Below are 24,125 nucleotides of genomic sequence, written 5' to 3' on the forward strand. Positions count from 1 at the left end.
CACAACAACTCCAACTCCCCGTTCAAATCACCTAGCGTTTTATCCCCTTTCCAATTAGCCTTAATTAATTGCCACGTGGCTCGCTGGCATTTTCCCGCCAGCTCGCACCTGTCCAACGGTCAGACTTCCAGACGCCGCCACGTAACACTAACAGCCTCTCGACCAATCACGGCCCTCGTGCCACGACTCCTTTAATTACTTCGGGTTGTTTACGCCACCCGTGACTCGACCACCTGTTCGACCTCATGTGACCCACTCTCCTTGTATGTCTGTATGTACTGTATGTGGCCAATTCCTATGTGTATCGTTTACTCCACTACACCTGTATAAAAGACACCTGTCCACAGAAGCAATCAATCAGATTCCAAACTCTCCACCATGGCCAAGACCAAATAGCTCTCCAAGGATGTCAGGGACAAAAATGTAGACCTACACAAGGCTGGAATGGGCTACAAGACCATTGCCAAGCAGCTTGGTGAGAAGGTGACAACAGTTGGTGCGATTATTCGCAAATGGAAGAAACACAAAAGAACTGTCAATCTCCCTCGGCCTGGGGCTCCATGCAAGATCTCACTTCGTGGAGTTGCAATGATCATGAGAACGGTAAGGAATCAGCCCAGTACTACACGGGAGGATCTTGTCAATGATCTCATGGCAGCTGGGACCATAGTCACCAAGAAAACAATTGGTAACACACTACGCCGTGAAGGACTGAAATCCTGCAGCGCCCGCAAGGTCCCCTTGCTCAAGAAAGCACATATACATGCCCGTCTGAAGTTTGCCAATGAACATCTGAATGATTCAGAGGACAACTGGGTGAAAGTGTTGTGGTCAGATGGGACCAAAATGTAGTTCTTTGGCATCAACTCAACTCGCCGTGTTTGGAGAAGGAGGAATGCTGCCTATGACCCCAAGAACACCATCCCCACCGTCAAACATGGAGGTGGAAACCTTATGCTTTGAGGGTGTTGTTCTGCTAAGGGGACAGGACAACTTCACCGCATCAAAGGGACGATGGACGGGGCCATGTACCGTCAAATATTGGGTGAGAACCTCCTTTCCTCAGCCAGGGCATTGAAAATGGGTCGTGGATGGGTATTCCAGCATGACAATGACCCAAAACACACGGCCAAGGCAACAAAGGAGTTGCTCAAGAAGAAGCGCATTACGGTCCTGGAGTGGCCTAGCCAGTCTCCAGACCTTAATCCCATAGAAAATCTGTGGAGGGAGCTGAAGGTTCGAGTTGCCAAACGTCAGCCTTGAAACCTTAATGACTTGGAGAAGATCTGCAAAGAGGAGTGGGACAAAATCCCTCCTGAGATGTGTGCAAACCTGGTGGCCAACTACAAGAAACGTCTGACCTCTGTGATTGCCAACAAGGGTTTTGCCACCAAGTACTAAGTCATGTTTTGCAGAGGGATCAAATACTTATTTCCCTAATGAAAATGCAAATAAATTTATAACATTTTTGACATGCGTTTTTCTGGATTTTTTGTTGTTATTCTGTCTCTCACTGTTCAAATAAACCTACCATTAAAATTATAGACTGATCACTTCTTTGTCAGTGGGCAAACGTACAAAATCAGCAGGAGATCAAATACTTTTTTCCTTCACTGTATGCTTATAAAATTAAACAGAAGATGCAGATGAAGCATAATGTATACATGTTCTACAACACTTACCTCCACACAAACAAATTACGAAACTACCTGTATCCACACTCTTACCTAATCCCTTCATCCTGCAGGAGCCCAACTCGTTTTTTGTGATGACAAATTTTATTGAGACCCCAAACCAGAAGCAGGGGGCCTGCGCAGAGGTGAGACACTCCATCAAAACACTGACAGGAACACGTGCTTTACAGCGTACTTGACCAGTAGCTTGCCCTTCACTGTCATTTGAATGCAACATCATCTTGTTGCGCTGAATTGCAGTGTAACGCAGACGTAACTTTTTTTCCTAAGTGTAATTTGTGCAACTTCAATTTCGCAGCGCTGCGCCATCTGCGAACACGGAGGCGCATAAATGCTGTTTAGCCGATTGATTTTGTTGTGTTTATTGTACATGTGTCAGAAAACCCACGCACACACGAGGGGCAGACGTTAGTCCACGTTTGCCTCACTCCTGGCCAGGATATGAACTTCAATGGCCATGAGTCTGACATTTGTGTGATTCGCCAACCCTCGGCTCTGCAGTGCTGGATTACAGGCATGCACAATCATTGGCTGCCTTGCTTCTTTATGTGATCCCTTCAAGTGACCTCTTATGCACACTTGTCTTCTGCACTCTCGCATGGCAATGAAATTGAGATATAATTTTCAGAGCTGCAATTGTTTTCATATTAAATTAAAACACGTCATTTTTTTTGGCGAGCAGGCTGAAACCACAAACGTAATTGAATGTATGTATTTTTAACCTATTTCGCGCCGTACGTAGACAACCGTGCTAATTGGAGGTGCGGGGGAAGGATAAACTTAACACAAAAAGTAGTTTTCAATCTAGATTTAAAAGTGCATAGCTCCAGTGGCTTCCTAATATCGGAAGGAAGAGCGTTCCAGACGGCCGCAGAAGCGCATCTGAAAGTGCACGATGCGGTGGCCGTCTTCGTTCAATGGTTAGCCAACAGCCGCTGCCAAGATGACTGGAGTTTGGATGATGGATTAAGCTCCTTGACGAGATCAGCAAGGTGTTGTGGTTCATTCGTGGAGAGCACTGTGTGCAATGAGTGCGACCGTAGAATGTATTCATTTGGCAACCAGAAAACACCTCACCTTGAGAGCCCAGTTTTGTTATATTATCGGTGCCTTGCCTAGATGTGAAGGATCAGAGAGGTCAGCTGAGTGCTCCGATCCCTGAGACACTCAGCCACCTCTCATTTGGGGTGGTGGCACGGCCCAGCGGCAACACCTTCACCGCTTATTGCAGAGGTTCGCGGTTTTAATCCAGAGGCCGCCCTGATTAATCCTGCAGGTTTAATAACAATGAAAACACCACGTGCCGTCTGCTTCACAGTGCAGGGATTCATATTCACAGTGCAGGATTCATATTCTTGGAATCTTTCGGTAAAGTCACATAGAAGGAAAACAATAAAATAATAAAAATATAAAACAAATAAATTGTTTTATAATTTAATTGTTTTATAATTTTAAAACAATTTAATTGTTTTATATATTTTTATTTTATTGTTTCCCTTCTACGTGACTTTACCAAAAGAACCAAGAATATCAAAGATCCAGTCATGTCATTCGGCAAAGTAGGTCATTGAGTTGAAGGCGCTCTATAAATATAAATTCGCATTAGTAAAAAATAAACTATTACCTGCAAATGACTGCATTGGACTATGCATATCATTGATCGACCCTTCTGTGACATTTCCGCAGGACCATCCTGAAAACGTATCGAGGACTTTGGTACTCAAAACCTCTTTAGAAAGCACAATGGAGCCTCCACATACACATGAGGACGGCGATGATGATGAGGATAAATAAGACTGTACATAGTAATCCTCACCACGTACCGGCAGCCTGATGCCGCAGGTCAATGGCAAATGAGACCACATTAGTGTCTTGAGTTCTCACCTGGTTGAACAAAATAAACTTGACCCTCCTCTTGGTTGTACGTGACCTAAGACAATTGACGTCTCCTACTTCACGTTTATTTCTGTTGACGCAGCAGTGCAGTGGCTTCTCTCTTTATCCTGCTGTGTCGTCCCCCCCCCCCCCCACATTTAGGATCCCGACGTAGCTCCATGTAGCTCGGATACCGACTGCAGGGCTGGCGTCACGGACCCAGAGGGAGAAGGTACAGTACGTTGTGCTGTGGGTTTGTGGGAATTCCCTTTAACGCTGCCAGAGCTCCATTATCTCAAAAGTACAACATGATAATATCTTCATGTCTTATCGATGGGATTTTTTTTTTGCCAGTATCCAAAATGATGAAAAATAAGAATAGGTTTCACCCTTCTGGCAATAAAGCAGGTGTTAAGATGTTCACACCTTTTTGCAAGGCGTCAAGCCTGCATTCACTACATGTGCAAAAGCATGCAAACACAATGCTCTGATAATATCTTCACACCTGTTTTATTGCCAGAAAGGGTCAAATATTATTTTTAACCATTTTGGATAATCATAAAAAGGTCCCATAGATATAACTGCTCGACCCGAGCTATTGGTGTTCTGATACAGGACTTGCGTTGTCCTGTTCGCCTTTTGCCGTTCGCTGGTCTAACACCACTGGTGAGACAAGTCCATACAAAAGTCTGTCTCTGGTGGAGTCCAATCAGTTTCACAGACAAGGCATGCATTATCAGAGCATGCTTGTTTGCATGCTTTGCCACAAGTATGTGTGGTCGATGCCTTTGCCTCTGCCTGCGTCTAACAGAAAGAGGTTTATATGTTGAGCCATATGCTGTGTTTAACACCTGGTATCTGTGCAAACATCAAAGGAATATGGAAATGTCTCTGGTGTCACCCCTGGTGATAAATGATTAATTTAGAAAAGTCATACTCTTTGTTTTTTTTTAGGTAAAGTCAAGTAGGTAAACGATAAAATCAAATGAATTGAAAAGAAACAAAACTAAATTAAATCACGACGTTTCGGGCGCAACACGAGCGTCCTTCTTCAGGTGGGGACAACGCAGAGAAAGCACAACAGCTTAAGTGTGTATCTCAGAGATGGCTGTGACGAGGGATTGTATAGTTGCGGGGGGGGGGGAGGAGGGGGGAGGGGCCATGGTGAGTGTGGGGGCGGGGTGTGGGCTGGGAGGATAGCAGCTGGAGTTCACTAACGCTTTGTGATGCAAAGTAAATAAGAACGCCAAGCTAAGCCGATTAAAGACATCCTTCGTTTTACTGTGGGGGGGGGGGGGGGTGTAAATTAGAGCTGTGAAAGCTAAAGTTTGCACGTTCGAAGCAACGTGCGGCAAATTTCCAAGTAATGGGAATAAGCCGGGCTTGGAGTCAAATTTCGTAGTGATGGCAGTGTGTAAAGCTGGGAGTAAGAAACTGGGAAGTTTAACTTGGTTAATTACATCCTTCCAATGATTGCTCAATCTGCATCCATCCTCTCGGTTGAAGTTATGTCTATGTTTGTGTATCTGTTTCAAATCTGACTTGTGCTCGCGAATGCGGTCAGAAATGTGTCGTTTCGTTTCCCCAATATAATAATTACCACAGGTGCAACTCAGTTTGTAGACACCAGGGTACTGTAAGTCAGGAATGACATCCTTTACGGATGGGATCAGATCACGGATTTTGTGTACTGTACTGAATCGGACCTGGATCTTGTGTTTGTTTAGAATTTTGGAAATCTTTTTGGTAACGCCTGCTATGTATGGCAACGTAATGATTTTGATCAGAGTCTCAGGGGGTTGTTTCTGCACGGTAGGGGAAACAGCTTGGCGGATAGCACGGTCCGAGTATCCGTTCATCTTGAGGGCCAGATGTACATGTTCTAATTCACTGGCCAGGTGGTGTTGGTCAGAGATGCAGTGGTCCCTATGGTATAGTGTTTTGATGAGGGAATTATTTTGTGCCGGATTATGGTGGGAATCAGGCTTCAGGTAGGAATCTGTGTGGGTGGCCTTCTTGTAAACAGAATGTCCCAAAGAGCCATTGGGCCTCCTCTCAAACAGAACATCCAAGAATGGTAGCTTACCATCCTTTTCCACTTCCATGGTGAATTTGATGGATGGGTGTATGGAGTTGATGTGGTCTAGAAATTGGTTCAATGCTGCCAAATGACGAAAGTGTTATCCACATATCTCTTCCACAGGGACGTCCAACATGGACTGAACCCGGATGTTCCTGCACCTTATATTCTTGGTTCTTTCGGTAAAGTCACGTAGAAGGGAAAAACAATGTGACTTTACCGAAAGAACCAAGAAAGCTTTAAATCAAAACTCAGCCACCTTTGCGTGTTCCACAATTACATAAGTAATATTTTTAAAAAACTTTTTTTTAAAACACGCTTTAAAGAAATGTACCCTACTAGTAGTGGAAGAACTCCACAACTCCAGGAAGTGGCCCCAAAGCTTGCCATAACGTAAGGGACCATGGTGATTTACAGCCAACGTCAGCTGAGCGTGGACAATTAGACCCAAGCCGAAACATAAAATATTTAAAAAAATTGTTTAAAAAATATGTATTTGTATTTTTCATGATAGAATATAGTATTATCATCAGTATAACATACGTATACCAAGTTTGCAGTCGATGCCACATTGGGAAGTGGGTTAAAATTGAGTTACAAGATTTGAGGATACAACAGAGTGAGTTAATAGAAAGCGTGTAAAAAATGGGCACTTTTTTATCACAATCTATCACGCCTGAATCGCCATTTATCGGCCTGATTTTTGGTGGAATGATGGGTCAAAATACCGACATGAATTTGAAAAACTGTCAAAACGATCTGGTCACCTCGATCAATGTTGATACCAGACCATCACTCACAAATCTGAAGTCCTTGCTCTCGGTCCACCACGACCACAGATGTGAATGCGATTCCTAATTTGCGACTTGGAAGGTTGTCAAACACTGATGGTTGCTACGAATACAACTTATACATTCAGCAACCCCAACAGCTTTGATCGTTTCATGATTATCAGAATTAGCAGACTTTACCTCAAGCGTGCTCTACACTCCAGCCCCTCCTGTGAGCGATATTTGCAAAACTGCATTGAACATCTCGATTCAAAGACTACTGAATGTATAATACAATTGAGTCCATGTTCACGAGCATATCATGTAGGACACCATAATTGTTTTCACTTCAATGCATCGTGATGACTCGCTCACTTCAACTGTTGCTGCCGAATGCGTTTACACGATTTTGATTTTGTACATGTCTTCGCTTTAACGCCGCTTGTAATAATGTATGTTGAACTTTTTTAACACCATACGTAGCCAACCCTGCTCATTGGAGGACCTTGAAAAAGAGCTTGCTAGCTCAATGGGCCTTCCCCCACGTTACCAAAAATATGTAAATAAAAAAAAACACCAGGACACCGTTTGCAGTGACTTCCACTATATGCATATCGTCAATAATACTGTAGAGTACTTGCGTTTCATAACACATGTTATTCGTTTTGCCATATCGGTGAGAAGTGATGAGCGTTTATGAGTGCTTGTCAGTATATACGGTTTATTCCCAGCATACCAAACTACAAACATCACATTGACTGTTAACGAGAGTGGGCTTGAGCAGGATTTCACAAGAAGGGTTGATGGCCGATGGACAGGAAAGGTGATGGAAATGGACGCCAAGAGGAGTGAGCAAAGTCCAAGAGAACGACCAACGTAGGGGTTGACGAGCTTATGTGCAGGAACGAGATGGATTGGGGCCATTGCAGTGCCATGAAGGTATGGCGAAGACGAGGTGCAGGTCTTCATCCAGCAGTAGATAGACCACAGTTGACGTTATCGTTGATTTCTGGCATCTGCGTACTTGAATGTGTACTTGAATTGAATTCCATTGAAGGCTTGAAGTTTTTCAATTTTGCAAAATGGACATTTGAAGAGCTGCCCAAGATGTCAGCTATTAATATAACGCAATTATGAATACTGTATTTGCTCGTTTTCAGTCACCGACTTACCAATCTTCCCATCCTTTCAGGTGTCTTCACAGGCCTCTGTGTTCCAATTAACAACACAACCAAGTCCTGTGAGGTGAATGCATGGTGCCCTTTGCCAAAAGACTCCAATCCACCCAAGTAAGTTGTTGACTTCATCGTTTTTACAATAGTGGTAAACCTGAGCGATAAAAATAGCGCGTTCATAAATGTACTTATGAAGTGTCAAAAGTTCGAATTAAAGGCAGTATCGTATTTGTAGAAGGACTGTTATTATCTATAATTACTGTACGAATAAAAAAATAACACATTCGTCAATAACACTATGGCCTTAAAAGGAGAATGAATTATATTTTGTGTAATGGACCCTTTAGGTACAATACCCCCCCAACCTCCGCCTCAAATCACTGCACCTGAAATGAGTTAAATGATGACGTCACCCTGCTGCTCTATTTAAGACCGGGAGCAAGCAAGGGCTTTACCATTCTGGCGAATTGCCCGATGATGCTGGATGTAATTACCAGCGAAACGTCGTACTCAAATTTTAAATGATGTTGATTCACTCTTCAACACACCGGTGGGCTAAAGTAGTGAACTATTTGTCCTTTGTAAACGTGACACATTTTTTACTGTTTGGCCATGTCGGGTGGTGGAGGGTTACGACACATTTATGAATAACGCGATCTAACCCAAATACCTTTATTATGTACAGTACAGTTGTCTGTTAATTTTGCGGTGGTGAGATGTTAACTCCCTCACCTGCATATTTGGAGTTTTCATATTCTCCCCATGGTCGTGTGGATTTTTCTCCAAGTTCTCCCGTTTTTTTCCTACACTTTTAGAAACACATGTTGAGAGTATTTGGCTGTTAAAAATTTCCACATAAGCCTCTTCGTTGAGCTATCATTTGTGACCAGTTCACTTCTGAAAAAGAGCTATATAGCTCAGTGAGCCTTAACTGGTAAAATCATATTCTTGGTTCTTTCGGTAAAGTCACGTAAAAGGGAAAGAATAAAATAATAAAAATAAAACATAATAAAATAAAATTCTCACGACGTTTCGACCACAACGCAAACAGCCGTCCTCAGGTGAAGAACAGAGCTGTCGGAAAGACAGCGTCCTAATGAACACTGCTAAGCTTGGCAGCGTATTTTAAACTGGGAGGGAGGAGGAGAGCACCTTGACAAAGGAGTTTACATATCAACAGAGGAATTTAGCATATTGATGAAGTTTCCATCACCCTGATACTGACAAAAAGGGTCCCATGGAAAAAAGCACTCCATTTAATTACGACAAACATCAGGAGCTATAAAAACACAGTCTCTTCAGCGGCACGCCGTCCATTTTAACTTGGAGGTTCTGCGTAGAAATTTGTACCCTTTCAACATCTACAGAGCGGTTCTGTATAACCTGATGTGCAGGAATGGCAAGAGTTAATGTTTGTTATGTGTGGGTTGAGTAACCACGTTTCGTATAATTATCAGTCCTATAATCTGCGTCGTGTTTCTCCTGCGTATCTTGTTTCTTTTTTTGAAAAAAAAAACCCCATCTATCATCGTGGAATGCTCTGATTTTGTCTGCCGGCCGAGTCGCCTTTGAAGAAGAGCTTCTTAGTTCAATGGGCTTTATACTCAGTGGGGAATACACTTCCGATTCTGATTCGCAGTCTTTGCAGGGTATACCGAATGAATACACACCGCTTATTAAATCAGTGGTGGTCAAGGGTCCTTTTGTTGGTCATACGAGTCCTTCCCACTGGCATGGCTGATACATCACATATAAGCATCATCTGACCATGGTCTACAAATCTCTTCATGGTCTTGCACCACCATATCTTGCCAGGCTTTGTATCTTTCTACGTGCCTTCTCGCTTTCTACGTTCAAAGTCTTGGCTGTCTCTCTCTCTCTCTCTGTTCCTCCTCCTCCTCCTTGCGCTCAATCCACACTGTCACTCTTTTTCTCTTTTCTCGCCCCCCCTTCACTGGAACAATCTTCCCACTCCACATTAAACGGTCACCTTCGCTCACCAGTTTACGCTCCTCACTCAAAACTCACTGATTGTTCTCAAGCTCACCCCAGGACTCCTTAATCTCCCCCTCATATCTGCCACTGTTACTGTTCCCTCTTCATATTCTCATTACTGTATATGGCTATCGCTCATTGCCCATTCATTCAGTCCATTCATCATCATTTACTGTCATCAATGTCGCTTTTCACCAAATTGACGCATCACAGATTTGTCCCCATCGCTTGCTCTCATCTATTTCATTCACCGCATCTCCACCATTACATTCATATATGCCGTTGTTAATTTATGATGAGATATTCTAACGTGTAGAGCAACTTTTACAATATTCTCTCGCCTCCGGCCCGGCGTTTCCCAATTGCAGAGGCGTTGTTCGGTGATATTTTCCATCATGACCGCATTTATCCCGTTTTCCACCCATCTCAGACGCATTTGTGTTTTGTGTCAAACAGACCTGCAAAGATGATTGCTGTGGAGAATTTCACTGTTCTGATAAAAAACAACATTCAGTTTAACAAGTTCAACTTCTTCAAGTAAGTGCTTGCCCAGGATGAGCCTTGTACTTACATGTACTGTATACGCAGACTCTCCTTTTAAATCAATGTGATGCGTTGACATGATTGATGGGTTCCTTTTCAAAATGAAATATTACTGTTCAACACTTAGGCTTTCGCGACCAATATCATCCATCGTACAGGTTTTTTTGGGTTAGATCGCGTAAATATATAAATGTGTCGTTAAACCCGCCACCACCCGACAGAGACAACTAGTAAGGTTTGCCACATAAACAGAACATGCTAATTCGTGACGAGTACAGCACACCGGTATGTTGGAGAGCAAAGCCACAACATTCACAAACTGAGTACGACTTTTTGTCAGTACAACTAGCTTAATCATGCGACAGCCAGATTTGTGGAGAAGTACTCCTGTTTTGTTCCTTAAATAGAGGGGTAGATGTCATGACGTCACTTGTGAGCCCTTGAGCGAACAGGGGGGCGATTAGAAAGGAGCAGAAATGGGCTGTCCTTTGTCTCCTGTGATAACGAATTTGTACATGGAAGATTTTGAAACAAAAGCAGCTGCTTAAAGCACACAAACCCTCTGCTTGGTTTAGATAGTTGGATGACTCATTGGTGGTCTGGCCACACGGCAAAAAATACACTTAACGAATTTCTTAATCGTCTCAGCTCGCAAGACCCCTCCATCCAGTTAACCATGGAATTGGAAGCTGGCAGAACTCTCCCACTTCTGCATATTCACAAGGGGGCGCCGGATTCTAAAAAATGCCAGATAATCACTAATCATTATTTAAAATAGCTTATTTTTGCACATTCTTCTACAACATGTTTTAGGTGTTGTGTATGTGTTTTTTTAGTGTTTTTAATTCGTTTCCTGTATGAAATTGGCGTAAATAAGCAAAGACAAAAATAAATATCCTACTGTAACATTTTACTGTACCATACTTACCACTCCAATCTCGAAGTCTCTACATGTTGTGATGTACAAACTATGCTCTTGTTTCAACAACTTGATGTGTTTGACGATCGCTGATGCAGACTTTCGGCCGGTGCTCTGGCGAATCTCGAACTGCATTGTGTAATTTCTGTTTTAAATACTGCAGTTCTTTGTCATGAAAAATGTATACACGTGCAGTATTTTCATTGTTTACATTATTGTACGGAGTGCATCATGTACTGCATGTAATATTTTGACACTGAAATCAAGCATGGATACTTTTATTGTCACGCGCATGGTGCCGACTCGTTCTAGCCTTTGGAGCGGTTTTGCCAGATCGGCCCTGGACTGCCGCATAATGTTGGAGGCAGCTTGATAACTGCACGCCGGTTATTTTCGATCATCAACTTTAACATCGCCTCGTCCTGCACAAACCTTCCTGCAAGAAAAATCTTGAGACTCAGCAGGGCTTTCTTGAATGAACAAACAAACATTGTCATAGTACAATAACAACAGAGTATGCAGGCTTTGGACCTCACAGACTCATAATCGGTTTGTATTTACAACACGCAGGCATAACATACTGGGAAGCAACGCAAGCTACCTCAAGTCGTGCCGCTACCACCGACAGAGTGACCCAGAGTGCCCCATCTTCATACTTGGGGACATTGTGTCAGAAGCTGGGGAAGACTTCAAAGAGTTGGCTATTGAGGTGAAATGTTAATATCTTGCAGAAGCGCAAATGTGAGCATGGCCACATGCCGGTGGCTTAAATTAATCAGCAGATTACTTTCATGTCAGAGTAAAATTTCGTACCTTATTTGCATGTCAGACTGCACACATTAATCACATTTTGGGTCATGATGCATTGTATAATGCAATGGCCTTCATCCTCCAAGTGGATTTGTTTGATATGAGACATTGGCACAATTGGTATATTTTTCCATAAAAGGAAAGTAAAAAAAATGTTACGCTCTGTAATATACAACAGAGGTGAGATATTTAAATAAGAACTCCTTTCAAAACCATAAAACTATATACCTATGGGTCCTGTAGATATAACTACTGAACTCGAGTTATTAATGTTTTATTTAAAGCTTTCGTGACTGCAGGGATTCATATTCTTGGTTCTTTCGGTAAACTCACGTAGAAGGGAAACAATAAAATAATAAAACCACAACCTAATGATGATTGCTTGTGTTGCAAACGAAACGTCGTGAGAATTTTATTGTTTTATATTTTCATTTTATTTTATTGTTTCCCTTCTACATGACTTTATCGAGTTATTAATGTTTTGATATTTGCATTGCCTTTGTGCTGCTCGCCTTTGGCATTCTTTGGTCTAACACTGGTGGTGAGACAAGGCCATGAAGCAGGCAGTAGGCTAATTAGGAAAAAAATGCATACATTATGAAAGGATGTTTGTTTTTATATTTTACCAGAAGTATGTGTGATTAATGTAGACTTTATGCCTTGCAATAGGTGTCTATTTGGTGGTTGACCATCTTAATACCTCCTGTATTATTGCCGGAAAGGGTAAAGCTAATTCTTCTTTATTAATTGATTTACATCTGTTACATCAATTTCATCATACTGATATACTAAGGTCATGTGCCGTGTGTCGTGTGAGAGACAGGGTGGAGTATTTAGCATCATGATCGAGTGGAACTGCAACTTGGATTTGAATGAGCAAGCCTGCAAACCAAATTACAAATTCCGACGTCTTGACAAAGAGAATCGGAACAAAACTATTTCACCTGGTTACAACTTCAGGTGCTGCCATCCTTACACCCTCTAGCTCTCACCTCCAGCTCCTTGATATATCCCCTGTTCCTAATCTCAGATGTCTAATGTATAGGCATTCCTGTCTAATTTCCACGTCTCCTGTTAATCTCTCATACATCGTTACTGCATACATCTCCGATACACATCTTAGTCACTTCTTGTCTCCCACACATTTTTCATCTACCATGCAGGTTGCAAGTTGGAAAATGTTGATGTGAATCAATTGTTGTACATTCAATTAAAATAAAATACTGTACATCGACTCTGTATAGGTTTCCTAAGTACTACAAAGACGCAAAAGGAATAGAGACCAGGACGTTGGTGAAGGCATATGGCATTCGCTTTATGGTGGAAGTGATTGGACAGGTGAGTGGTAAACAACAAATGGGAACCCCTGGGGCTGAGGCTGTTGAACCTATAGGCTATTTTACACTGCCCCATCGATGTCCATGTGTCACTTGCGACCTAGCAGGGGGCATGGCAGCACTTGCTTCTCAGTCCTACCAGGAATACACCCATTGGTGACCTCTAGATTGCAAGTCCAGTGTGCTAACAATGACAACATAGCAGCATCTGAAATTATAATATTACTGGGAGAGAAAATAAAGGAATTTGAGCATTGCTCATTTTGCCATCCTATCGTATCATATGAGATGTAACAGACATGGAGTCATTGGAAATTTTATGGATCCATGATAGGCAAATGTGTGCATGAGATCTCTTAACAGGTCAGTGAGGGACATCTGCCTGACATGATCTCAATGTTGAGCTTGGGAGAGAAGATGACAACCAGCTCGCGGTATTTCATGCTGTGTGCAGAAAGCAAAACGAATGTCATCAAATTGGTGGCAGAATACCCCACAAAAGGTCCTTCACAGGGCCAAAGTAGTGTGAATGTCAGCCCGTCGCTGAGAATCATGCAGCTGAGCATTGAGGGCCTCTTAAGTGCGAAATGCGATTATATCGCGAAGATTCTCAGGATTCAAGACACCAACGTCCTCGTGCTGGAAGAAACCCGTCTGGGTTTCTTCCAGAGAGTGCCCCCGCTCGAAGATAAGTGAATACACCGTCATTTCTGCAAGCCACCATCTGAAACATGGTCTTGAAGGATCTGACCCAGGTCATACCCACCAACTCGCCCCACTACATTGCCATCAAGATCACTGGCATAACTGTGGTCAGTCTACACGTCTCCAGGTGTTGAATATTCGTGTCCGTCGCTACCACCGCTAAAGTCACTCCGAACCATTCATGTTGGCAACTTCAATAGCCATCGCGCCTTGTGGGGCTACAGCGCCAATGATAAAGCAGGTGAGCAGCTGACATCATGAGCAGCAGTAGAAGATCAGCACCTGCTCTCGGATGCAAAAGATCGGGGCACATTCAAGTCAGCACGCTGAAAAGAATGCTACACGCCTGATCGATGCTTTGTATCTCGGAATCATAATGGTACCTTTGCCGTCAACAGCGACCATCACTGACGACTTCAAATTCGGTCTGTATTGATCCATATCTGCCGTAAAATCTCAATGATCCACTCTGCACCAAAACCATGCTGGAACCTGAGAATGGCTGTATGGCTGAGTTACACCACGGCCATGGAGAAATCTTTTGGAATGATCCCTCTACGCCAGCCAAACTAAGAGCGGCTTCACTGTCCTTATCAAGGCCAAGGTTTCAGAAAAGTATTTAGGTTTTATTGGTCTCAAGAAAGTGAACAACTCTTTTGGCAATTCAATGCCAATCAGAAGCAGTAAACTGCAAAAGCCTTGCTTGGATTGCCGAACTTCGTAATAAGACAAAGTTGGTGTGAAACAGTAGAGACACTTGACTTTAAAATTGAGCCGTAAAGCCTGGAGCCTCTTAAAGATGCTGGAAGCAGCAGCCATGCCAACCTACAAATCTCCACAAGTCAGCCCTGACATTGCTGGACAGTTAATCAGCAACTCACGAGCACCGATCAATTAAAACATAATACGGCGAGTTTACAAATAACTCTACCGCACTCTTGACCTCTGCCAACAAACCTCTGCTTTCTCCAGTCCTTTCCCAATTGAGAAAGATGCTGGTATTCCCCAGATGAAAACCAGTGAAGCCACAGGCCTCGATGATATTTACCCAGAATTCATCAAAAACTTGTAATCACGTGCAAGAAAATGGCTTGCCACCTTCCTTACTGATATCCACTCCTCAGGTGTGGTAACAAAGGGGTGGAAAGTGGCTAAGAGCAGTCATTCTTAAACCCAGCAAGGACGGATTGCAGGCCAAAAGCTACCACTCTATCTCCTTCCTCAGCATCTGCTGCAAGCTAATGGAGCAGTTCCTGCTCCAAAGGCTGAAGCCTTCGCTTGACAAGATCGTTTCTAAGGAACAAGATGGGTGTCAAACTGGCTAAAATTACTGTGGCCAGGTCCTAGCTTTAGCAAGTTACATCGAAGCCGGTTTTGAACGCCATTTCACAACACGACCAGGATTCATTGAACTCTCCTCAGCATATGATACTACATGGTGGAAGGTTCTCCTGCTGAAGCATGTAACAGCCGTGCCTTGCTGCCCGACTATCAGACTCATCACCAAAATGCTGAGTGACCGATGGTTCACCGTCCATCTTGGTGGGGCTGCCAGCAGTCCACAAAGATTTAATAACGGACTCCCGCAGGGATCTGTTCTAGCCCCAGTGCCGTTCAATCTCTATACCATCGACATTTCGGCGACATCCTCCCATAAGTTAACGTATGTGGAAAACATCGCACTGGCAACCCGACCCCGGACAATAGAAGAGACTGCAAAAGTTCTCGAAAAAGATGAAGACTTTTGAAGCATACTTCAAGAATTGGCGCCTAAAGCCAAACACTCCCAAACGCATAATTTCTGTCTTACACCTGAGAAACAGGAAACCCACGAAAACATTAATTGTCAACTTCTATGGAACACCACTTTTACACAACTACCACCCGCTGTACCTAGAGCATGAGCATGAGGGGAAATTATCCTGAAACTCGCGGGAACGTGGGGAAGCGACAGCCGTAAGTTGGTGCACTCTACAGAGGAGTGCGATACTCCAGTGTGGAATGTCAGCCTCACGAAAACCTCGTCGACGTCAAAAATCAACATTACACTTCGTATCATCAGTGGCACCCTGAAGTCCAACTCCACTCCCGTGGCTTCCTGTGCTGGTGAACATCGCTCCAGCCAAAATCCGACATGATGACATGACGATCCGGAAGTGCAAGAAGATAGTGGAAAACTTCGCTCCACCAATACATAAAGGAACCCCCACGCCCTAGGTGAATTCCAGTAAGCCTTTCTGAATACTTGCCTCTGATCTGGTAGCCAAATATAAAGACACCGGTACTTGATGGTCTGAATGGGGGGTGGCCACAGACGTGGCAAACAAAAATAGAGTTGAGGACCCGACCATGGAAGTACCAGGAGTCTCTCTCTCTCACGACGGCTGTGGACCAGACTGAACCGCGCTCTGACGCAGCACAGCAGATGACATACATGTTCTATTAATGGAAAATAAAAGAACCGCCAAACTGCGACTGTGGTAAAACCCAAGCAATCGAACACATCACCGACAAGTGCGTCATCCATGCACTCTCTGGTGGTATTGTTGCAATCCATACAGCATCTACTTCTGCCTTGGATCGGTTGAACGACCTTAACATTTAACTAGGACATCGATGCAAACTGTTGCTCCCAACCTCCCCTGCCATACGAAAGGTCGACTTTTATTACCAGAGGTGCATTCTTCCAAGTATGCGACATGGCCAAAGATGATAAAGAACAAGGGTTTCTCAAATGCTTATTGTCACGATGGCAAGGTGTTAACAACCTCACCCGGTACACAGGAGGTCGTGGATTCAATCCTGACACCTATGTATTTGGAGTTTGAATGTTCTCCCCGTGGTCGCCGATTTTTATCCTCATCCTCCAGTTTTCCCTCCACATTTAAAAAATGTATTTAGAGTATTTGGCTGCTATAAATTTCCATATGACAAGCCCACTTCGTTGCACTATCATTTGTGGCCAGGTTGCTTCTGAAAAAGAGCTATATAGCTCAGTGGGCCTTAACTGGTAAATATTTAATATATACGTTTATTCGTTGTCATGATTTTTACATCTGTTATTTGATAGGTAGCATGGAATGAAGGACCATCAGATGACTGAATGAAATCTTGACTTGTGCGCTCTCTGTCCCTGTTTAATGAAGGCTGGCAAGGCAAGCCTATTCCGATCACTCATCAGCTTGGGATCGGGGGTAGGCTTGCTTGGGATGGTGAGTGTTTCAGTCAACACTAATGCAAGTCACAATAACTGTATTGATATATTTTAGCCGGATGCAGGAGTATAAAAGAGAGGAAAGTCACAAGAGTGAAGACATACAGAGGGAAAGAATGTGTAACGATAGTGAAGATGATTATTCATGATGATAATGTTTGCTGCTATCCCCAGTTATGTCCGATTTTGTCAAAGCTGTGTGAATCACTGCACCGCTGTGCATCTGAAAAGAAGCTCCTTGGAGTTAAAACTTTAATGACTGCAGGAATTCATGTTCTTGGTTTTTTTTTCGGTAAAGTCACGAAGATAGAATAAAAAAAATAATAAGAGAAAAACACCCACGACGTTTCGATCGCATCACAAGTGGTCTTCATCAGGTGGAGAGAAAAGAGGGGGCAAGCCTACAAATGCAACGGCTGAAAAGGGTTTCCAAAGTGAGTGGGCGGGGGAAGAGAGCTGGGAGGAGGAAACAGCTCGCTTTCTAGCGAGCTGGATGTCTCACTAGCACAGTTGGTTCGTTTACATTGACATGCTAATCTCTCTCAGTAAAAATGGCCACCTCCTCGGCTTTCGCAGCTCTCGCATCAACCACAACCCCCCCCCCTTCCCTCCCCCCCATCTCGGTTCCCATCTTTGGATTTCCCTCTCGCTTAGTCGCAATCTCGAGCCCCCACCCTCTTGCCCGACGCGGCAACCCCCCCCCCCCCTCTCCCCCCTCTCGGCTCTCTATATATTTAAGTACTTGTTTCAGCAGCCTGTTTCTCTCTCCCACCTGAAGACGATTGCTTGTGTGGCGATCAAAACGTCGTAATCTATTATTTTGTCCACCTACGTGACTTTACCGAAAGAACCAAAAAGTATGGATTCCCGCAGTCACGAAAGCTTCAAATCAAGATTTATTGAAGAGACCAGATGGCTCATTGAGCCATTCTGTCTACAGGGAAGTAACCCATACTGACGCCCACCTAAAACCTGATTCCCACCACCATCCATCCTAGAAGAATTCCCTCATCAAAACGCTACACCATAGAGCTAAATGTATCTCCGACCATGAACACCTGATCAGTGAACTAAAACACATACACTAGGCTCTCAAGGCGAATGGATATTCTGACTACACAATCCACAAAGCCATCACCCCAACCGTTAGGAAGGAGCCAACTGAAGATCCAATCAAAACCATCACCTTGCCTTACATAGCAGGGATAACCAAAAAGATTTCCAAAATCTTGAACAAACACAAGATCCAGGTGCGGTTTAACACAGTACATAAAATTCGTGATCTGATCCCATCTGTGAAGGGCAAGATTTCTGACGTGCAATATCCCGGCGTCTACAAACTAAGCTGTGTCTGCGGCAGCAGTTACATTGGGGAAACTAAACGACATGTCTCGGACCGTGTTCATGAACAAAAGGCAGATCTGAAACACGGCAGGACCAATACTTGTGCCGTGGCTCATCTTTACTTTAATGCGGCTGGCTCACATGAAATTGATTTCTCTAAGACGATGGTACTTTGCAAGCCGACTGGCTATCAACAAAGATTCGTTCACGAAGCCATCCACATATACAGACGACACAATTGCAACCGAGACGACGGTTATAAACTCAGCAATCATTGGAAAATTTGTTATCAACCATTTTGGGCCATGACTTGATTTGCGTTTTCTTGTCAACCTCTACCGTCAGCAATGTGGATGTGTGTAGCGAGGTGCAATGCCCCCCCCCCCCCCCCACCTGAGGACGACCGCTTGTGTTGCGATCAAAACGTCGTGATATATTATTTTTATTTTGTTTTATTTTTCTACCTGCGTGACATTACCGAAAGAACCAAAGAGTATGCAGCGGTAAGGTTTATTGTTTAATCAGAGCTTTTAGATCTTAGGGTTAGAGTTGTTTAATAAGGATAGTTTACCTAACGTCATTTTAAATACAATATCAAGAGTAAAACATTAATTATCGACTGAAACAAAAGGTATAAACGTTAATATTTCCGGATCAAGCTACGTTTGCATCACAGCCCCGCGGGACCACCTGGAGGACCGTCGCAAACCACTGGCGGTCCTGGGGACCACGCTCTGAGAACCACTGCACTACAAGTAGAATTTGACTGGTCATTTTGTCGCCTGCACGCTGTAACGTTACGTTTTCTCACCCATTGTCCGTAGGTCTGGGTAATTTGTGATTTAATCGTGCTATTCTGCTGTCGGAAGTCAAGGATATATCGGGAACAGCTGTATGAAGATGTGCGGGTATTGATTAATCGAAAGTTTGCTTTAAATTAACCCACGAGATGCAACTTACCTTGGGTGTTGCACATACATTAGTGGGTAGAGCCAGTCCCAATAATTGTATGACAATTATTGACTTACCACATAGCGATGCTCCATTTATTAACCCTGGAGAGATAAGCTGGGTCATCCGTAGACTGTTTCACTGTGAGATTAGCACTTTGTCACACTATCAAATTCATGGTTACATCTCATTCAGTATTAAGAACCACAGTAGAATGGACCTCATTTTGCATAACATGGCATTGCCCATGACTTCCATTCCCCATGATCTGTTATTATTCCTCTTACCTGTAGGCCCCGAAAGATTTAGATATGATGATCAGCAATATTAATGTTCGCTCTGTGCTCACGATTCTTACAGCTGCAGGGCTAGACTTTGTCATTCCTCTACTGTTTGGTGAATGGCCAGCTGTGTTTGTAGACGATTGCCCCCATTACACATTTTGCAATTGATGCTGAAAAAAAACATTCTCTGAATTATCTCACTACCAATGCGGAATGGGCCCAAGTGAGAAAGGGTGAGAGCAAAGCCATTACTGTGGAAACTCACTTTCCACCATCACGTCATTGGGGGTATGGATTGTGCGGGATACGCTGAGAGGGCATGGTGATACATTCCACACAAATTCACGTGCGTGCTTGCTACCTCTCCAAACTTGACCACGCGCTTGTCAGCGCGTGGTCAAAGGTGGGGAGCTCATACGTGAGAGTACCGTATAGAAGTACAGTTCAAATTGTTATGCTGTACTACCCCCTGATGACCACCAAGTGGCATAACTCCACCTAGACAACCTGGCATGCGTGGCGTTCACCCATCCAAGCACTATCCAGACACTATCCAGGCTCAGCTTCGCTTAGCTTCTGGAAAGTGGCAAGACCAGATGCATGCCAGGTGATTTGGTCATAGCCAACCCTTTGTACATCCCCAGGATTCCCTTAAATTAGAATTATTTTCACAGTGGGTTAAACGGAAACTTTTATGATGATGATGATCAGCAAAACAAGTGACTGACCACGCTTTCAGAAGCATTCTCACCATTTGTTTTTGTCTGTGTGTTTTAGACTGATGGCTATGAGCGGATTGAAGAATGAAGGCACGCGAATATCGGGTGGCTCAGCCCTTGCAGGCTGGCCTCTGTTTCTCCAGGATCTATAAAGGGACTATGGTATCATTCTACAAATCTATGATTGGGCGAATGCAATATGCAGTGAATTAATTTGTATTTGAAGTGAAAGTTGTTAACATGGACACGCGGATCGTGTTGGCGAGTGAGGAATCGAGTTTGAGAAACCTTGGGTTGGGTTTATAATGGATAAATCAAGGTAACGTTTATTGTTTTGTGGATGTAATTATATATATACGTATAGTATGCTTTATAACACACGTGTCCTATAACGTACTACCCGAATTCAACATCTCAATTTTGAACATTCATGGCAGCCAGGATAGCTGTAATCTTCCAACAATCTGTGAATTTATGACCATTTTGATTAAGGATTTAATCAAATACATTTGAAAATGTCACAAGACTCTGCCTTGACATGTCTGGAGCACAATATCTGAATTGAGGCTCTTTCTTTCTGCCAGTGTGGATTAACATTCTGTCACAGCTCAGTCTGCACAGGGAGCTGAACCTAGGTAGGTAGTTAGGTAAAGTGGGCTCAGGGCTTGGCCATCAAAATGCCTTTGAGGTGATTATTAGCAGCGCAAACTTGGCACTCCAGTGGGATATGGATAAAAGCACACCTTATAAGCGTATCTTTTATTTCAGAAACTCATGTTTAAATCACAATGGTGGTTGGAAGGCAACGGTCAACTTATGCTACAGGCACACTACTTTTTGATATGAGCAGAGCTGGTCTTGCTCCCAAGAGGTGTGCTTAGTTCCGGCTTCAGTATTAATTAGGCGTCCCACTACTTCCGCTCCACCACAACATAGTAGAAACTCCACCACAACATTACTCTTGCTTGATCCAGTTGAATAAGGGCCCTGTTGAGGCTGCACAAGGAGATAGCGCAACTGGCAGTTTTGTCCCACCACTGGTAAATTTCTTCTTGCTCAGCCCACAAATACACTTGATGAAACTATGCGTACATATACCCCGAAACACCAGAGCACAGCCCCGCACAACTATGAGTGAGTTTTGGATTTTAAAACTTTTTTTTAAAGGACAATTTCGGATCTTGTTTCAGATAATTGTCACGTGTTAATGTACAATGTCGTCTTGCTAACATGAGTGACATCAGACTATGCCATGTAACATTACTTTTGGCGGCGACAATGTGAAAGCGATGTCATTCGCGATGTCACCTGTGGACTTCGGATGAATCTAAAGTCGGACCAATCTGAAACAAGAAAGAGTTCTGGCTGGAACTTCAGATTTTTACGGTTCATCTAAAAATCGGGAGCACATCCCTACCACGCACGTATTTAGGGGCACCTTGGTTGAAACATCATCATAACCACTCTACTACAATGACTACTATCGCCATCATCATATAAACGTATCACCACGTATCCTCACGTGCAGTTACATGCACATACAGTATGTGTGCAACGCCACTGTTGATAGTGAGCACTTATTAACCACATTGTGGCACATACGTTAGAACAGCGGTTCCCAACCTGTGGTCTACAAACCGCTGGTGGTTCCTGCATAAAGTATAAATTTCTTGACAAAACACCCATTTTTTTTTTACTGCACGGTTGTTGAGTATAAAGTAGTTGAGTTTAATAATGCATTGATTGCTTTGATTGCATAACGTTTAAAAAATAGATATGACCTTGGAGTCACAACACAATACACCATTGAGAGCTGACTTGGGCACAGAGAATGAGACGACTCCGCCTTTGCCGACCATGAAGTGAATGGCTTCGCAGCTGTGTCAAAATAATCAAACACCATCCACCTCCGACAAGGGAGACACCACAGAGAAGTAGAGAAGCTGGAACGCAGCTGTAATAAGTTAAAAGCAATGTGGATTTGCTCTCCAACACACCGGTGTGCTGTACTAGTAACGAATTGGCATGTTCTGTTTAGGTGACAAATCTTACTAATTGGCTGTGTCGGGTGGTGGCGGGTTTAGCGACATTCATATTTACGCCATCTAACCCCCAAAAAAACCTGTATCATGGATGATATTGGTCGCGAGAGCCTACGTGTTAAACTGAGCTATAGAGGAGCTTCAAGAATTGAGAAGATGAAACAATACGGCAGTGGCGCTGTTTTAAAGGGGATCTGACGATGTGCAGTGATTGGTGAATAAGTCGGGATAAGTGCGACTCAAGGAGAGGATTCACAAAGAGGAGGGATCTCCCCCTGCACTGACCTCTGCCAATCAAGTCACGAGCCGTAATCAACACGAGCCAACGTGTGCCGCTATAACTACAAACGTGTGGACTATCATCACGCCGAAGATGTATAGATATGTCCGGCTATCACCTGACGGAGAGAGAGGGCGCCGTGCTGTCTGCACCCACAAGGAGAGATCGCGTGTCGTCTACCCTTGGGTCAGAGGTCAGCGCTGCTGCTGCTGTCATTGACGGCCCGTGACTGCGTTATCGTCGCGACGAGGGAACGTCGTTCGTCAAGCCGCGAGTTGCAGCCGCCGGCGTGTGGCCGCGTCGCTGCGGGCATCGCGCTGTAAACGTCGATCTGCGCCACACCGGAGGAGGCATCGTGTGCACCGACTCCTAACAGGCAAGAGAAGGGCCCTGCTCATCGACTGCGAACGAAGGATCAGAATTGAAATATTGACACTGGAGGAAGCCGATAAGCTCTTTTTCACAGATGTCCAGTAGTCTTCACAGATGTCGCGATTGTGCTTAAAACTTAATATATATTTTACCAGGTAAGCCCCACTGAGCTGTATAGCTCTTTTTGTAGAAGCCACCTCGCCACAAATGATAGCTCAACGAAGTTGCTTATGTGGGAATTTAGAGCAGCCAAATACTCGAGATGCATGTCGATTATAAATATGGAGGGAGAAAGCGGAGGACCCGGAGAAAAATCCACGCCACCAAGGGGAGAGAGACAACGCAAACTCCAAATTTAGTATACAGCAGGCGTCAGGGTCAGGATTGAACCCACGATCTCGCCAAAACTACTTTGGGTCTGTGGGATCAAATCCTTATTTATTTTTATTCACGCATATACATTTACGACTCTTCATATTGGATTGTTTAATGTTGATTGAGTTTGACGTTCAGAGCATTGCCTGATTGATTTTTTTTATTAATACAAATTACCTTCATAACAATATTGCATATTCATGATAGGTATTCTGGTTTTCAATAAAAAAATACTTGCTTGCACTGAAGTCCTGTCCACGTGTGTGCGTGTGTTTTACGAGTGTGTTCAAACATTCCGTTGAATGCGACGATATCAAGCGAATCTGGTTTCATTGGGTTCCTGTCATTAGTCAACCATACCGTAGACAACGAAACACCCAAATAATTAACAGGTACAAATTGGAGTGACAATGTTTGTCCACGGGCCCCAACAAGGTTGGGAACCCTGTCTCAGATGGCTTGGTACAGTCAACACCGCGCACAAGCTGCCAGTGAATCACGTTGTAGGCCAGTGTTCTTCATTGCTGCAAGGCCCGCGAGCCACTGGCTGGCCCCGGTGGCCTTTACTTTGGCCTCGGACGGGCGGCCCCTGAAAAAAACACAAGTGAAAACACACCCATCATCATCGTGTTGCTGCCAAA

General features: G+C 43.8%; 1 protein-coding gene across 1 annotated transcript; it reads left to right on the forward strand.

Moving 5' to 3' along the window:
- Positions 1-949: 949 nt before the first annotated feature.
- LOC116938822 (P2X purinoceptor 4-like) lies at positions 950-23,682 on the forward strand. The gene is made up of 10 exons (XM_032946512.2): positions 950-1,819; positions 3,732-3,801; positions 7,612-7,708; positions 10,046-10,126; positions 11,622-11,760; positions 12,685-12,821; positions 13,106-13,199; positions 17,050-17,115; positions 19,286-19,369; positions 20,474-23,682. The coding sequence occupies exons 1-10, from the start codon at positions 1,769-1,771 to the stop codon at positions 20,501-20,503; spliced, it is 849 nt and encodes a 282-aa protein (XP_032802403.2). The 5' UTR covers positions 950-1,768; the 3' UTR covers positions 20,504-23,682.
- The last annotated feature ends 443 nt before the right edge of the window (positions 23,683-24,125 follow it).

Source organism: Petromyzon marinus, chromosome 4, assembly GCF_048934315.1.
Source record: "Petromyzon marinus isolate PM22_M1 ecotype Great Lakes invasive population chromosome 4, UKy_Petmar_22M1.pri1.0, whole genome shotgun sequence".
NCBI classification, from domain to species: domain Eukaryota; kingdom Metazoa; phylum Chordata; class Hyperoartia; order Petromyzontiformes; family Petromyzontidae; genus Petromyzon; species Petromyzon marinus.